The sequence below is a fragment of the Furipterus horrens genome, unplaced genomic scaffold (genome assembly GCF_987537825.1).
Source record: "Furipterus horrens unplaced genomic scaffold, mFurHor1.1.pri manual_scaffold_5, whole genome shotgun sequence".
In the NCBI taxonomy this organism is placed as follows: Eukaryota; Metazoa; Chordata; class Mammalia; order Chiroptera; family Furipteridae; genus Furipterus; species Furipterus horrens.
In genome coordinates, this window is record NW_028327175.1 from 103,948,781 (window position 1) to 103,966,177 (window position 17,397).

General features: G+C 47.3%; 1 protein-coding gene and 1 non-coding gene across 2 annotated transcripts in view; both read right to left on the bottom strand.

Annotated features, from left to right (window-relative positions):
• Positions 1–2,582: 2,582 nt before the first annotated feature.
• Positions 2,583–2,771, bottom strand: LOC150009205 (U2 spliceosomal RNA). The gene has a single exon (XR_016511519.1). It is a non-coding gene; the product is annotated as a U2 spliceosomal RNA (small nuclear RNA).
• A 2,196-nt stretch (positions 2,772–4,967) lies between these two features.
• XYLT1 (xylosyltransferase 1) overlaps positions 4,968–17,397 on the bottom strand; it is a 300,460-nt gene continuing 288,030 nt past the window's right edge. The window contains exons 11-12 of the mRNA XM_090276964.1: positions 15,665–15,998; positions 4,968–9,626 (exon numbers count right to left, since the gene is read on the bottom strand). Of these exons, the coding sequence (XP_090133090.1) occupies positions 9,304–9,626; positions 15,665–15,998 (657 nt within the window). The 3' untranslated portion in view covers positions 4,968–9,303. The remainder of the gene's footprint in view (positions 9,627–15,664; positions 15,999–17,397) is intronic.

The window sequence follows — 17,397 nt, forward strand, 5'->3', positions numbered from 1 at the left end:
CTGGCATCTGAGAAACCACCTGAGCCTGGAATTGGCTGTGGCAAGTGGATGGACATCTGTTGTTTTCATCTGTTCAGCACCATCCTATCCCTTTGAGGAAATGTTCCTCTTCCACCGTAATCACGTGATTGGGATGGGGCTGCCAATCACAATTTATTACCCAACACCCTGGCCACAGGGGTAGACATATGATCCAGACTTAGCCAATCACAGCACCTTATTTTCCTGGTCCTAGTGATTGGTCCAAGCCTTTGACTCCAGCTTGCTTGTTAGAACCATCTCTTTTGGCAATGAGGACAAAGGACATCGGTGTCTCTGTGTTATGATTTTTGAAGGACAAGAAACAGACTTGTGGGGCCTTCTTTCTCTATCATGTGGTGTCTGCTGTCTGTAGGAGAGAACAACCTCAAACTGGGACCACAGAAATGGAGTAAAGGAACAATGTGTATGGAGACTCCAGTTCCAGTTGAGTCCTCTGCTGCCTCGTTCTTGTACTTGCATTTTAATTGTTGTCTCTGCAGTTTTATGATCCAGTAGATCCCCTTTTTGACTAAACTCCTTTGAGTTGGGTTACTATGAACATATATGAACACCGAAAATCATATTCTGAGAACATTTTCTTCTAAGAAGTTGGCACCTTACAGGTGGTGGGTTGGAACTTGGACTATGCACCTACATTGTCTGAACTTGAAGGGACCTCAGTGGTCAATGAGTCCCATTTGGCAGTTGAGGAATCTGAGATTCAGCATAGGAAAGAGACCTGCTGTGATCACATAGCAGCAAATCACTGGCAGAATCAGGGCTGGAGAGGGTTTTAGTTTCTTGATTCTTAGGCTAGTAGTTCCCACTGGGGTTGGGGCAGCATGCAGTTTCCTAGCAGGGCAAACAGACAAACTGCTTGTAAATGCACAGGATCAAGAGAATCCCAAACTTGGCCTCAGGTCAGCCACACCTCGACTTATTTTCACCCCAACTCTACTATGTTTCTGCCTTTCTGATGTTCTAAGACTAGGTAAGAAGTCGATTATTCTTGGTTTGGTCTCATTCTTTAGAGACCTGGCCTGGAACTCACCTTTCAGCATCCTGACACAGTAAGGCCTGAGGCCAACCTACCAGAGGCCTAGCTGCTTCCACCAGAGGTAAGAGTTTCAAAGCCTGGCCATCTACACATCCTGTGGAGACCAAAGGGTTGGCTGGGGATGGGAAGTGGGGTGGAGTGGGGAGAAATCCTGCTGAAAGAGAATTTCCACTCCCACTTCAACTAGAGCAGCCCTGTCAGCCCCTAATTTCAAAATCTCTTTTATGTTTAATGTATAATTTTGTTTGAAAATGAGTTCCTCTTGAAAGAAAAAAAACAAAAACAAAAAACAAACCCAACACCTTAAAACCATTAATCTGATAAACCTAAGCCAACCACTACTATTCTCTGAACAAAAGGTGACATGTGACAGGCCATATAAGTCAGCAGAAAAGGAATTCCAAAGAACCTTTTTATGAAAAAGGCCTGGAAACCTCATTATTGAAGGGAAAAAATCACTATCTACTTTACAATAACCCATGTTTTGCCAAATATTGTTGATCAACTATTGGCTATAAAGACAGCATCTTGGACCAATGACCCCATGCCCATATGATAATTAAGAACTGCGCCCTCATTCACTTGTTTATTCACTAAATACTCACTGAGTGCACAAACCCTGGGCTCACCATGTTAAGAGCTGAGAATACCATATGGAACAAAGTGTATGATTCTTCCTTCCATGGCAATTTTGGAAATTAATCCTTTCTTTCAAGCAAAACTTTTTTTGAGGACTCATCTTTGAGCAGAGGAGCACTGGCGGATTGGCGCTAGGTCAGACTGGAAAAGAGGTTTTGACAGATGAATCTGGGGTTCATCCATCTTTCCAAATACAGTTACTTACCTTCTTTACCCTACTTTGCTCTAGCTGTACATTCCCATCTGGGTCTCAAGTGTCACTCCTTGTAAGGATTTTAAGGTTAATTAAAGGCACCTTTGCAGTCTGGCCACCTGTGCACTCTCCATCCTTGGCCATGGCCTTCAGGAGCCACATATAAACATTGTTTTGAGGCCAATCTAAGGATGCAGAAGCAGTTCTAATGATTTGGAAGGCCTCTTTGGGGGATAGGATACCTTGGTTCTAGTTATGCAAATATTTTGGTAGCTTTAGGCAAATTGCTTCATCCATCTGAGCTTCTGAATCTTTACCTATAGAATTAAGGGGCTGAAATCTGGTCTTCCCCAGAGGAACATATGAGTTTCCATTTCTGGATGAATTATTTAATATAAGACTAGCTGCTGTAACAGATAAATTCTCAATTGTATACACAGTACCTGCTTCTCTCTTTTCATATCATAGTCAATAGGGGAGACTGGCCAGATGGCCTTCTATGTTGCTCTCCAGGGGCTGCTGCTTCCATGTTTGTGGCTCTCTCTCCTTTAAGTCGGGGTTCCAAGAAGAGCAGGAGAATAGACCAACTAATGCATGCCCCAAATCAAGATGATTCAAAACATTTGAGCTGGTTAATAGGGGAAGAGAGAGAGGAGGCTCTTATGAAAAGTTTTTCTGTGCACCTTTCCCAGAAGTACTGCAATACCAGGTTGATACGCGAAGTGGACGAAGCAAGCTCCTATTCCACTTCCCTGTTTCAAAAATCTTTTAAATTATTGTCCTCAGGTAGAGGGCATATTGGATATAAACTGATAAGAAGATATACTACACTTGGTTTTAGCCAAAAGGTAAAGAGGCGATTCTTGTGGGAAGTATTATGGGCCAGGTCTAGAAGTGCATTCATCCATTCCACCCACATTCCATTGGCCAGAAGTGGGTCACACAGCCACACCTAAGCACAAGGAAGTCTGGGAAATGTAGTCTAGCTGTGTGGTGAAGAGGAAAGAACATTTGCTGCATAACCAGCCAGTGGATATAGAACACAGTCTGCCACTTTAGATAGCAGTCCCTCCTTGCTAATTTCTTAACAAAAGGTATAAAACCATATGCTTCTGCCTCAACCAGGGAAATCATTTACAGGAGTTGAGAGATTACAGCAGGCTTGATTAGGGAGTGTGTCCACACATGCATATTTTCCCAAGAGAGTCCCGTTTATGCCTGTGGCCTCAGCACTCCTTCCAATCGGTGCTCCCTTCATTCTCAAAAGTATCCCAGTTTGGATGACAAATTATATAGTCACCTTGATCCTCAGGGGCGAACAGTCCAGAGGAAGGAAGAGAATACAAGAGTGTGAGAAAACTTTGTCAAAAAGAAGCCACATAGCCACTGTTCATAAAGACAGTATATATTTTTTTAATTTTAAAATTCTGCATCTGAAAACACAGTATGACAGAAAGCATCTATATACACCTGCAGTGTTTTTGGTATGGTACAGTATTTATTACATCCACTGTTTTCTGCAAAAAAACTTGCTTTGTCAGACAGAAACAAACTTCCCTAGACAAAAAAATACAGCTAAGGCACAATTTTGTTGTTGTTTTCTGCTAAATTAAAAGACAGAAAAGGTGCAAAAAAGGGCAGGTAGTGCCATCATTTCCGAGAATCACATTCTACTATGAGAAAAAAAACATTCGGGTGATTGGAACTTTGATTACTGGTCAATTTCAGATAGTTCAATATCTCTTAAAATACTTCTTTAAATAAATAGCAAAATATCTACATCTTTCAGTGTGTGCCATTTGAATTCTCTCTTTTTTAAAACTGTATTTACATATTCTTTTTAAAAAAATCAATACATTACAAAATATTTCTGTACAGTTTTATGCATATTATGATCTATAACAAAATAGTTATTTTTAAAAACTATATCACCACATGTCTTTGAAAAAAAATGAAAGGGACGGTAATAACTTATTGTGAGGCCTCTAAAAAAATTCCCAGATGCTACTGACAACATAATATTTAAAAAAAAAAAAAAAGGACAAAAAAAGCTACAAAGACGACTGCGCTCAATTCCAGTGAATTTCCTATGAAAACCCTGGGTTGTCTTTGGCCTCCATCAGCCCTGGAGCGATGGGAGGGAACAGGAGGGGCTCTGAAAGCAGGGACAGTGTGGCCCCCTGGAGAACGCGACCCATCTGCTGGGAGTGTTTAATGCTATCCCTTTCCAGGCAGGAAGGACGAAGAGATACATTGAGAGACTCTCCTAATTTCCCCTTGACTGAAGTACTTAAGTCGCCTCGTGTTTGGGGAGGGGAGTTGGGGAGGGGTGGGAAGCAGAGCTAGGCTCTGCAGGTAATGAAGCCAGCCCACTTACAGCGCGACAGGCTCCGAGAGCGCTTCGGGAGCTGGCGGAGGTTTCGATGAGCACCCAAGCCTTCATTTTACCCATAGGAAACATTTAAGAATATTTTTCTTAAAAACGATATTTATTAGCAATTTCTAAGCATCTGCAAACTACAGATTGGCCGCCTCTTGCTTAAGAGGCTCTTTCTTCTTGGATGTTGGTGGAAATGGGAAGGGAAGGGCAGTCAGCTTTCCAAAAATAATTTTAAGGCCACATTTCAAAAAGGAGAACCTAAGGCTTTTTTTGGGGGGGTGGGAGTAGGGAGAGGATAAGCAAGTCAGAGGAAAGTGAGGAATGGAGAAGATGAGTCGGGAATGGAGGTGGCAAGGGGCAGAGCCTGCTTTCCTGTGGGGTCTGTGGGCAGAGGCAGCTGGAGGACTCCCAGCCACGTGGGCAGGGAAGGGAGGGCCACCATCTCCCCGCGGGGGCTTGGCAAGGACAGGACCAAAGACAGCATGAGGGGTGGACACAAGTGGCACGAGAAAGCCCTCCTCAGTCTTAAGAGGTAAAAAATAATACTACTTCAGAGAGAGACAGAGAGAGGGGGAGAGCAGACACACAGAATTTGCATAGATTGTACATTCAGCTCAAGCAGGTTTGGCCGCCTGTGTCCCCCCACCCCCCACCCCCACCCCACCCAAGGTAAACTTCTCAGCAGACACAGTGAGGTAGCGCCTGTGGTAGACCCATGGGCAAAGTAAGGTAACAGGCAGAGGCTGGGAGGACAGCCTGTGAGTGAGCACAGCTGTTCCACACACTGCCCTTGCCTCCTGGAGCCCGTCCTTGACCTCCCCACTTGGGTGCGATGGAATTCCTGAAGATGTGACCTGGGCAGTGTGGACCTCCTTAAGTATAAGGGACAAGAGCTGGGGTCTCCAGATTCTGTTCCTTCGCCCCTTCGGTACAGACTGTGTTGGGACCAGGAGAGCTGAACAAGCCAGTTCTCCTGGGACACCCCTCTTTAGGATGGGAATGACTAGGAAGAGATTCCTGTTTCCCTTGAGTTCAACATGAACTATGATTTTTGCCCTGTCCTAATGCTGTTTTTTCTCTCCTCACAGGGGCAAAGCCTGACCTCTTACACGACCTCTCCAGAGTGAGGTTGCTGCCATTGCACTGGCTGAGCTGTGGAATTTCTCTTCGCCCATCGTTTGTTTTTTTTTTTAAAAAAAGTCCCTAACATTGAAAAATCAGATGTCCGATTAAAATCTGGATCTCTGGCTTCCCTGCCCAGCCTGGGAGACTCTGCCAAGCATGCCTTCATTCTCACAAGTACCGCCAGGCTGGGGACAAGTGGCAGCTGCTCCTTTTGGACAGGTCATGTGTGCCAGCAGTCCACAGTCCCCACCACTCCCTACTGTGCTACACCGATGGCTTCACTCCTCTATGTTAAGTGTCCCGGACCCCACAGGCATTTGTGGCCTCAACCATGGGGAGCCGCTTAGATATAGCAGGCCTTTGCCAACAGCTCTCTCTAGTACATTCCCCTTAGGTGCTGCCTGGGAGTTTGTATCCTGAGTTTCCTAGTGAACTTGGTTGTGAAAGAGGTCTTTGCTCACACCCCACACCCAGCAGCTACTGCTGTCCTCTAGTCTGCACTTTCTCAGCAAAGGCATCAAGGTTCGAGCCAGTGACCTTGTACTTGGAAACCAGAGAACCAGAAGGAAGCACAGACCACACAACACAGGCACGTGCCCAGAGCAGCTGCAATCTGCAGCTTTCACAGGCTTGTGCGGCCTGGCCCAGCCTCTAAACTCCACTTGCATTTTTAAAAGTTCAGCTAACCCTGGGAAATGAAGTCAGAATGACTCCTGATCTGACCAGAAGGCCTTTCTCCAAAGGGAGGAACAAGTGCATGTGTTAAAACACTGGGGAGGGGTACGGGGTGGGAGCTCTTCACACCTCCTGGCCTGAGAAGTGGGACCTAGGAGGGCCCAGTGAGGGGGGAAGTGCCTCCTGAGCTCCCTCTCCACCTGAATGTCACTGGGCTGGGGGGCTGGCTGGGAAATTATGTTGAGTGTCACAGCAGACTGAATGCTTCCTTCTCCCCCACAAATTGACGCCAAGGCCCACCTTTCAGCTTGCCCGCAGTCCCAGGACCCGGCCAGTACCCTGGCCCCAGTCACTATGCTGCTGCAGACTGGAACAGGGTTTCGGGAGACCTCATATTTTTAAAACCCTCAGGCAACCACTGCTGAAGGCTGCAGGACCAATGGCCTCTAATAAATAAATTGCTCCCAGGCAGATTTAAAAAACAACTTAAACTATTTTCCCTGGAAAAGATCACCTGTTCTCAAAATATGCTGAGCTTTGTTTGCAATTCTGTCTCTTTTTTAACCAAAAGTAACATCTGCAAAGCTATTCTCTGTCCAGAAACAAAGGACATTAAGGAACACCTGGGTGACAGCTCAGTGGTCCAGAATTCATTGCAGGAAGAGGCGACTGAAGCCTGGGACAGGGACAGGGTGGGGACGTCCCAGAGTAAGCCAGCCCTGCCACTTCTCCGCTTGTCCCAGGGCGGGGACAGAAGTCAGCGATGCCAAGGCCCGTGTAGGAGCCAGCAGACATACACTATGCCCAGGGATGTGTCAGGGCTGGGCCCTCAAAGACACTGCAGGTGACACTGAACACTCAGAGTCCTAGTGGCCTGCTGAGGAGGGTGAAAGGAGGTTCTCTGGGCAGCTCTGACATGTGCAGGGACACTGGCCAGAGGCAGAAGCTGCAGGCAGAAAAGGGTATGGCATGGGCCTCCCCCATTTTCTAAGCCCATTTAGAGATCAGAGGGGCTTTCTGAGAAAGCCACTCTGAGGTCCCTAAAAGCACTGTTGACAGTGGCCATCTTCTGGGCTCTCTTGGCCTGGTCTGACTGCCTACCCTCTTTCTAAAATGGATTTCTTGATTTCGTCCTGGGCTTGGAAGCAGCCTGTTGCCCCCTGTCATCTTGTCATGTTACATGGAAGTTCATGGTTAGATGGGCTGAGGAAGGTCAGCAAGAGAGGAAGCAGGGACAGTCCCAGCTCTCCCTCCGTAAGCGGTCAGCCCGTCCTGCCCCTGTGCCTGGGGCGGGGAGTGGGGGTGGCTCAGGAATTCCAACATCCCCAGAACTGGAGGCCTAGATGAGGCTAACACCTGTGTGAGGAAAAGCAAGGCTCCAGTGTTCCCCAAGTTACCCCACATCCAGCCAGTGGGTGCTGCTGGCTGAAGTGTTCTCCTCATGGTGGCCAACACCCCTGCTGCCCTCTGAGGACATGAGGACACGGAGAATGGCGGGCAGACACACAGAGAAACTGAGAGAGAGAGAAAGACAGAGAGAGAGAGGACACTGGGGGTGTGGGAGAGGAAGAGAGAGGGGAAGGGCTGGGTATCTTTTGTGAAGAAAGGCAGCTTCAGTTAGTAAGATAACATAATCGACAAGCTGCAAAAACAGCACCTACTAATTAGTCACTGACTAAAACATATAAATAATAAATATCTAAAGTGTCCTTTCTCTAGATCTTCCATTGCCCATAGGACATCCTGCCTTGCTGGGTGGGGGGTGGGGTGGTTTTAGGGACAACAGCTGAAAGGTCATCGGAGGGAACTGCAGTACCTTCAAGCTCACACTGGACAGAGACACCAAGGACTGGCTGTCCTGGGAAGGACAGTTTGCAACCAGGGGTGGGCCTTGTCCGTGGGAACCCTGTCCTTCGGGGGAGGGGGGATCCGAGGAGGAAGGGGGCAGCCAGGGAGGGGCTCTCAGAGGGGGAGCGCCCTCCAAGGGGCACATGGCAAGGAAACCCTGCAGGTTCCTGGTAACTCGGGCCATTTGAATAATACTGTTGTTTAGGTTTTAAACAACCAGATACTGAAGCTTCCCACTTTTACACTGCATGTCAGATGGGCCTGTTGGCACCTCGGATACAGAAGGGCATGAATTTAAAAACCAAATCGGAAATGTTTTTTCCCTTGATGTGGAAAGTCTGGTCCATGAAGTTTGGTCAGTCCCTAAAGCACCAAGTGTGCGACTCACGAAGGTCTGGGATGCCCGACCTCAGAGCAGAAAGGCTCAGGCAGATGACGGATCCTGCCGTGGTCTAGCTCAGGAGTTTTGCCCCAAACAACCTCTATGAGTTTCATGGCCGTGGAACCCAGTGTTCCTACTGTCAAGGATCAACAAGGTCACTGGCCCATGATGGCTGGAGACTCGAGGTTCATCATCATCCCATTTTTCCTCGAGGGAGGGTGGCCTAGACCCCAGGACACGGGCAGTCACCCTTTGGTGGACCTTGGCCATGTCACACCAAAAGGCTTTTCTGCTCATCTAGTTGCTCAGAAGAAGGGCTGGTGGAAGGCTTCAAGCCGTCCTGACTCTGCTCGCTCCCTGGAGGGGCCCGTGAGCATGCCTTTCAGTGGCCTGTCATTTCAGGGCTGGCACAAGGGTTTCCTGGAGTGGAAAGACGAGCTGAAGGGTGGGTGGGGCTGGAGATCAAACCTACCGTCTGGGCAGTGCTTTTCAAACTGGGTTTTGCAGAGCCCTTAGGTTCTGAAGAGGTACTTTAAGAGATGCGCTTGGCAAAGGGACTGCCCGGTGGGTGGGGCTTTGAGAAAGAACCTCCCTCTCCCCAGCTTCAACCAGAGCAGCCTGGATTTCATCTGCACCTTGATTCCACCTACAACTGTGCTTAGTAAACAAAGTTCTGCTGCTCAAAGTCAGTTTAAGAATTACTTGTCTGGGGGGTTGGGTCATTGGAGGGGGAAGACAAGGACCCTGTAGGACTTGAGGATCAGCTGGAAGAGGTAAGACCACACCCCCAGGAGCCAGCTTGCCAAATGCAGGTCATCGGCAGACCCCGCTTTGGCCTAAGAACCTTCCTTCTCCATTATTCTATGGCCAGGAGAGCCCCTCCCACAAAAGGCACCCCCTGGGTGGGAGGCCAGGGTTCAGGCCTCACTGGCCGTCTGGCTGTGTTCCCTTTGACATCCGCTGTGACCCACGCATGCCTGGTGCTACCTGAGCCGGCCGTCAGGTTTGACTGCCCCCAGCTCCGACTTGGGGTCAGGGCTGAAGGAACTCCAGGCTGTCTGGCTGCAGGTCTGCATGACCGGACAGGCGGTGGGGCCCGTGGCACAGATGTCCATGGCGGTCCACATCCCGCCCACCAGCGAGTCCAGCCAGCGCTCCAGCGCAGTGCCGGTGGAGGCTGCGTTCCTCTGAGCCTGCTCCACCTGGGCAGGGCTGACGGGCAGGCTGAGGACGGGGTTCAGACTCTGGAAGCTCTGCTCCATGTAGGCGCTGCGGTGGGGCCCGTTGTGCAGCTTTAGCGCCTCCTCTGAAAGTAAAGGGAACCATCACGTTATTAGAAGAGCCACGGCCCTGGCACCTACTGTGTGCCCAGCACCATGCTGGGCGCTGGTGCGGCACCACTTCATTCACAGGACAATTTCATAAGGAAGTTATTTTTGCAGTCCCATTGTACAGATGAAGAAACTGAGCCCGCAATAGTTATGAGCCCACTTTAGAACAAAGCTCATTTATTCATTCAGCACATATTTATGCAGCACCTTTTATAGTCCAGACTTTCACTCATTCAAGGCATGTTTACTGAACATCTGCTCTCTGAAAGGCATCCATTTATTCATTTGATAAAGATCTATTAAGTGCCAGACTCTATTACATGGGGTGGAGAGAACCAGACAGTCAAGAGATTGCAGTCCAGTAGGGTAGACTTATGACAATAAAGAAATGAACAGTAAATAAATAAGGTTATTTTAATTAGTGGTAAGTGCCATGAAGGGAATAAACAGGGTGCTGAGCCAGGGTGGGGGTTGGCACACTGGCCCTTGGGCCATATCTGGCCCCCAGCCTGTTTTTGTAAATAAAGGTTTATTGGAGCATGTTGATGCCCATTTGTGTAGATATTGTCTGTGGTTGCTTCCGTGCTATCCCAGCAGAGCTGAGTAATTCAGGCAGAGACTGTCAGTGGCCCACAAACCCAAATATATTTACTATTTATCCCTTTATAGTGAAAGCCTTCTGATCCCTGGGTTAGAGAGTGACACGGGTGTTTATTTAATTTAATTTATTTATTTAAAATATTTTTCCTTTATTGATTCCACAGAGAGGGGACGGGCGGGAGACGGAGAGAGAGCGAAGAGAGAGAGAGAGAGAGAGAGAGAGAGAGAGAGAGAGAGAGAGAGAGAGAGAGATCTATCATGCACCCTGACACCCCAAATGGGGACTGAGCCTACAACCTGGGCATGCGCTCTCACCAGGAATAGAACCTGTGATCTGTTGGTTAGAGGGACGATGCCCAACTAACTGAGCCACATTGGCCAGGGCTAAGGTGTTTATTTTAGATGCAGTGAGCAAGGGAGACCTCGCTGAGGAGGTGACATCTGTGCTGAGAGCTGATTAATGTGAAGGAAAAAAGAAACCACATACAGATCTCAGGGAGGAGAATTCTGGGTAGAGGGAATAGTGAGCACAAAGCCTCATTAAGCACCTTTCCCAAATTACATAGGTAATGAGAGTCAGAGAGGGAGCTTGAACTAGGTCTGTTGACCTCGAAGCCTGGTGAGGAGCCCTGCCTTGGCTGCTGAGTGCCCCTGTGAATTCTGTATAAGCCACGGCTTCTGCTTTGGTCCCAGATGTAATGCATGAACAGACTACAGGGAAGTGTCCTGGAAAGCAGGATGCTTAGACCAGAGTAGGGTGGCGTGGGAGCCCCCACTGGCTCTCACAACAGCTCTGCCTTGTTGAGCACCATGCCTCAGGCAGAGCACAGGGACTTCAGTCAGACCTGTCTGGGTCTGAATCATCACGTCCCACATATTAGGTGTTTGACTTAAACTCCCAGTGCCTCAGTTTCCTCATCAATAAAATGGGTGGAGTGCTAATACCTTCTTCATAGCTTCATGATGATGAAATGTGCTGACTCGTGCCAGGTGCTTAAAATAGTGTCCAGAATACACCAAGCACTTGGAAAGGTTTAGCTAGAATGACTATTAGTGGTATTATTAGGACACAATAAACACGCACACACATGTACAACTATGGGGCTGGTGTTATTATACCCATTTTACAGATTGGGAAACAGGAGCAACTATATTAGAGACAGATCTGGGGTTAAATCTAAGACTGGCTGACTCCAAGGCCAGTGTTTGTCCTCATGATAATCTATTGTAGGCTCATCCACCAGCTGGAAGCAAAAGCAATAGTTTTGTTTTTGATTTTTTGTTTTGTTTTCTTTTGGGAGTCAGTCTTTGGAAGACTTGGTTTCCCCATCTGTAAAAAGGGGATACTCATCCTTGCACCATTTGGACCCTCTGGGCTGGCAAGAGGCTCCGACTGAAGTTCCTGTGCTTTGTCAACAGGAAAGGAACGTATAAATGAGAGGCGTGGTGACTGCTTCCAGGGCTAAGGATGGATAAGTGGGAAATGTAGTCATTTGGGCTGAAGAAAAGAAGCTAGGCTTATCTATTTTGAAGAAGTTCTCATTCATTGCTTGTTTTATTGTCAAACACAAGAATAGGTATATTTAAAAATACCGACTAATGATTCTGGTGAGAATTAGAAGAAACCTCTGTATAAGACAAAGTGGCATTCAGAAGACAATGCTTTCTGGTTGACAGTGCCTGTCACCCTCGGTGGCAACCAGGACAGCCAGGAGAGTCAGCAGATTATTTTTGAACATGTGTGGCCTTGAGCGAGGAAGAAGGAGGATGAAAGGCCATATATATGTCTGCTCTTCCAAACACAACGGGAGCCAGCTAAATTAAAAATATGCCTTGATGGACACAGACAAGAAAGTCATTCCTTCTGTTTCCAATGCGTCGGGAAGCTGAGGGGCTGGGCTCTGCAGTTTGCGGAGGGGAGCAAGTGGGAGAAAAAAGGCTAGCAGGCATAAGCACACATCTGATCTTGCTATGAGATAGCAAAGCTTCTCCCTTTCAAGTTAGATTGGTCCATGTCTATCAGTCTGGCCCTAGCCCACCGCTCCCTGATGCTGGCAGACAGGGTGGGCAGCTCCTGTATCATTTTCTGGGAGAACAGAGACTGTTCTCTTTGGTGCAGGTCTAATTTCTGTACTTGAGCCGCTCAATGCCTCCATCCTGCAGATGGGGGTGGGGAGACACTCAAACCAACAAAACGCAGGGCATGCAGCGTGAAGGGAGCAGCTAATGCCCTGGCCAGTGGCTCAGCTGGCTGGAGCATTGTCCTGTACCCCAAAAGGTCACGGGTCTGATCCCCGGTTGAGGCGTGCAAGGAGGCAACAGATCGATGCTGTTTCTCTCTCACATTGATGTTTCTTCCTCTCTCTCCCTTCCCCTCTCTCTAAAATCAACAAACATATTCTCTGTGAGGATTAAAAAAGAGAGAGAGTAGCTAACAAACATCTGGACACCAAATATTGTGGTTGATGCAGAAAACCCTTGTGAAAAATGAGGTTAATGTGGGACGTGTTCTTACAGCATCAGCCTGCAATGCTCACCTCTGTAATTAAATTTCCCTCAATTCCACCTCATCAGATTTCTTGAGATTACTAGGGACGCATCAATAGCAAATTGCTCTTGATGAATCATTTTACAAATTGCATAGCTTCCACCTTTGTGTTCCCTGTCATTGCAACATTGTTACCAGATACAATTACCAGTGGTGGAGGCGGGTGAGGGGGTGCTCCCAGTGGGGTAAAATGACCCTTGGCTCATGCTAGGTATGGGTAGGAAAAGCCTTACCATCCTCAGAAACTGCAGAAATAAACTGGAAACCACAGGATGCAATGAAGAGCCCTGGGCTGTTTTACTGGGGTGGGGGTGGATTCAGGACCACTCCTTTGCTCTGTCCAACAGTTGCATCTGACAATGCCCTTTCCATCGCTCTCCTCCACACCAGGCTTGGAAATCTGAGGATGTGAACCTGATCAAGGGACACTTGAGGGCCCTCTGTGGCTGGGCACTGGCCCAGACAGTTCTGGAGGAGCTGTCCTCTGTCTGTTTCAGAGAGGAGTGGAGAAACAGTCCTCCGTCTCGAGAAAACATGGGGTCTGTATCTTTCTGCTTGCTCAGCACAGAAACTTAGCAGAAGTTGACAGAACTTACTGTAACATTCCCTTTTTTTTAGAACTCCAGGTGTCCACTCCCCATATCTACGTCCCCGTCTCCTTGTGTTACTGGCTAAATGGCACCCAGCTCAGAGCTCTTAGCTAACAGAGGCTGTAATTGTTTCCGGCTTCTGGGTTTGCAACCTGTTAGGTGGAGATGAACAATTTCAAATACCAAGAGACCCAGGAAACCTGTTTCTAGGAATCTCTTTTGGATGGATGTATCTGCACGTGTACATAGTTTTAGGTTCAAGAATCTTCTTTGCAGTGCTATCTATGACAACAACTACAGAGGCTATGTGTCTACTGATGGGGACAAATAGATTGGGCGTCCTTAACCCACTGGAATAGTCTGCAGCTGGTGGCTTTATCTATGCTGACTTGGAAAGTGAACAAAAGTAGGATTCACTACAAAATGTATCATCACGTTTTTACAAAACAACAATGTGTCTTTGGTTTATTTTGTGTGTTTATGTGTATGCTTTAAAAGCATTGAGAAACCTCTAGAAGGATGCACACCCAACTCTTGGCAGTGGTTACTCCTGGAGGTAGGATTGAATGGGCAGGAAGACGTTCCCAGTGACAAAAGGAGAGGAGCAAAGAGGAAGATAAAAGTAACCCTTTTGGATAAAAAACAAAAAGGCAGTCATATTAGGGGTCTGATATCCTTCTCGCTGCCCTCCAGGCTCAGTGGAAACCACCATCCTGAACTGTGTTCCTAATTCCCTTAATATCTTCTCAGTTTTCTGCAGACACATAAATCCTGAACTAATATACTGTTGGCTTGTTCTGGTTTTAAACTTTAAATACGTGCACTGTCATTATGATTCCTTCCGTGGTGGCTTCCTCAATATTATACCTTAGAGACTCATTCAAAGTCCCATCATCAATGTTCACTGCTGTGTAGAACTCCACTGTCTGCACAGGCCGCCACTGCTTATCCACTCAAATGGCAGACATCTGGATTGTTTCCAGTTTAGTGCTATTATGGACAATTCTGCTCCATTTATGTTCAGGTCTCTAGAGCACAAACCCGGGGGTGGAATTTCTGTGTGGTAGGGTGCGTGCGTATTCAACTTCACTGGGAAACGCTAAGCTATTTTCCAAGCTTGTTTCACCATGTTACCCTCCCAGCAGCACTAACTAGATGATGGTCATTACTCTCCAGTTTCCCCACCATGATGCATATTGTCTAACCTTCCAATGTGTCCCAACAGGATGGGGGTTAAACAGGCTCTCTTTTTACTTTTAATCTGTATTTTTGTCAGTATTCATGAGGTTGAGCATCTTTTTATGTGTGTGGGCCACTTATGCTCTTTCTTCCTTTTATTTTCCTTTATAACAGAGGTTAATAATCATTTTTCTATAAAAGGCTCATAGCAAATATTTTTGGCTATGTGGGCCATGTATTTTCTGCCACAACCATTCCACACTGGCGTTGTAGCCCCAAAGCAGACAGTCAATATGTAAATGAATGGACGTAGCTGTGTCACAGTAAAACTTTATTTACAAAAACAGGAAGTGGGCCAGACTTGGCCTGTGGCTTATAGACTGTTCTGACTTGCAGAATTTCTTTATCTATTCTGAATATAAGCAATGTTTTATGTTTAGTAAATATTTTCCCCTAGTATGTGCTATGTGGTATGTCTTTTTACCTAGTGCAGTGATTTTCCACCTCTCTCACCTCAGGGCACACATAAACTAATTACTAAAATTCTGCGGCACACCAAAAATATTTTATTTTACTGATCTGACAAAAAAATAGGCATAGTTTTTATGCATTCACATTAGATGGCGATTGTTGTGTTGGCTATTGTAATTTTTTTTTTGACAACCTAAGGGAAAGAGGTCAGTGTCCCTGACTAGGTAGTCAGGTATTGCATGTTTTAAAAGTTCTACGGCACGCTGGTTGAAAATCCTTGATCTTATGTATCATATTTTTGATAAACAGAATTCCCTCTTTTAGTTCTTAGTTTTTAAACAGTGAACAAGATTTGCTAAAACTCAATATCTGCCTGAGTTTATTTTCCATCTTGTCTTAAATATGATCAAGGGCTTCTGGGAGTCCAATGGGAGAGCATCTAATAAAAAGGTATCTAATTCACAGACAGATGACATCACCTCAGTGAGCAGGCAGAAAAGCAGGTACTGAGAGCAGAGAGCATTGTTCTCAAAAGTGGCCCCCTGCCCCCACACCTGGGCAGTACTGCCTGCTCCGGCGAAGAACCCATGAGGCCCCTGGGATGGACTGTTTCCCCTTCACTCACCCGGTTTGATGGGCTGCCTGTTGGAGAAGGTCAGAGGTGCGATGAGGAATTTGGTCTCGGCAACCGGCACCCAGTGGTGGAGAATTTTCACTGTCCAGACCCCAGGCCTCAGGGGCAAGTTCAAAGGGGGCTTGTAGTGGGTAAATTCGGCAGTGGACTCGATCAGGATGTCGTAGGTGGCTGCGATGATGTTGACAGGATCCACCCAGACGATGGTCACGGTCACATTGGGGCCCTTCCCCCATTTCTGCATGCCAACTGGCTCGTCCATGGGTCCCAGGATACCCCCAAAGTTGCGGAAGAGCCGCTCCTTGGCATCCCAGTCAGTGCCGACCTGAAACAGAAGAGCGATTCCTGAAATCACTGAGCCTGAGCTATGGTGCTGGGTCCCAGAAAGACCTAGGATCCTGCTGACGGGGTTTCATATACCCATTTTACAGATGAAGAAATGGGGAAACTGAGGCTCCAATTAAGTTACATGCTCAAGGTCAGGCAGTGAGCAGAAGATCCGGGATTTGGACCCACGTTGGGGGATTGCAAGGCCTGTGATCCATTCTCTAAATCTTTGGCCCTCTTGTGCCCGGTACATGGTATGAGTTTTGGGGGAAAAATGTGCACTGACTGAATGAATGAATGAATGAATCCCTGCTTGCAGGCCATTCCAAGGAATCATACACCCTGCCATTCAAGAGGTACAGCTGGTTTCCACTTTGCTCCTTGATTTTCCTGATTAAGTGCCTCAATTTAATGTGATTGTTCTGAGCAAGACTTGAGCTCAGGTTTTGGTGCTGCCATGTCCTAAGTTAGAAAAAAAGAGGGTCCCTCAGCATCACCTGTCATTTGTAGGAGTTCACATGGCTTTCCCAGGAAGAGATAGCTCTGGCCCCCTGAAGGCATTCTGAAGTGTACCCGAGGGATGGGAGATGGTTGTATAATCCATCCTTGCTGCCAGCCAGTGGAGTCATGGCTTTGACCCTCCACGGATCCACTCTTGCCTTCCCTCCTTCCACTTGTGTCACCTGCCGTCTATTCTCCACACGGTAGCCAGAGAGACCTTGTCAATTGTCCTCAAACTGCTCAAATCCCTGTGGCCAGGTCCATTGCTCTCTTATGGTGCCTAGCACTGTGCTTGGCACGCAGTAGGTGCTCAGTCAATATCTGTTGAGTGAATGACTTGACAAAAAAATGAATTAACTACAAGAGATCCCTGATACTGAGTTCTGTTGCTATTTTAAATCAAATTAAATTAGGGCCTTCTGCTCCCCAGGAGTTTTAATTTAATGCTTTTGAAGACACAGCATGGGGCATGCTGGTAGCAGATAATGAGCACGCTGTAAGGCTTGCACTGCTTCTTGGTTGTTCCATGCCCAGCATCTCCAATGTGTATGTCTGCAGGTCATGAGGGCACACACAGCCACACCCTGAGAAGATTCCACATGCATGGTGCAGACAGGAGCTGGCCTACCTTCTCCTTGTTCTCACCAGGAGTCACTGTGTCCACTCTTTCCCCAGAGCACAGAGCTGCATGGCAAATATGTACTGAGGGCATAATACTAAGTGCTTGGATGCATCAACTCATTTAACACTCACTTCCAGCGGCACAAAGGAGAGACTCTTGTCATTATCCCCATTTTATAGATGAGGAAGCGGAGGTTCAGAGCAGTTAGATAACTTGCTATGGTCACTGAGGGGCAAAGACAGCAAGGGGGAGCCAAGAAGTCTGACCCCAAAGG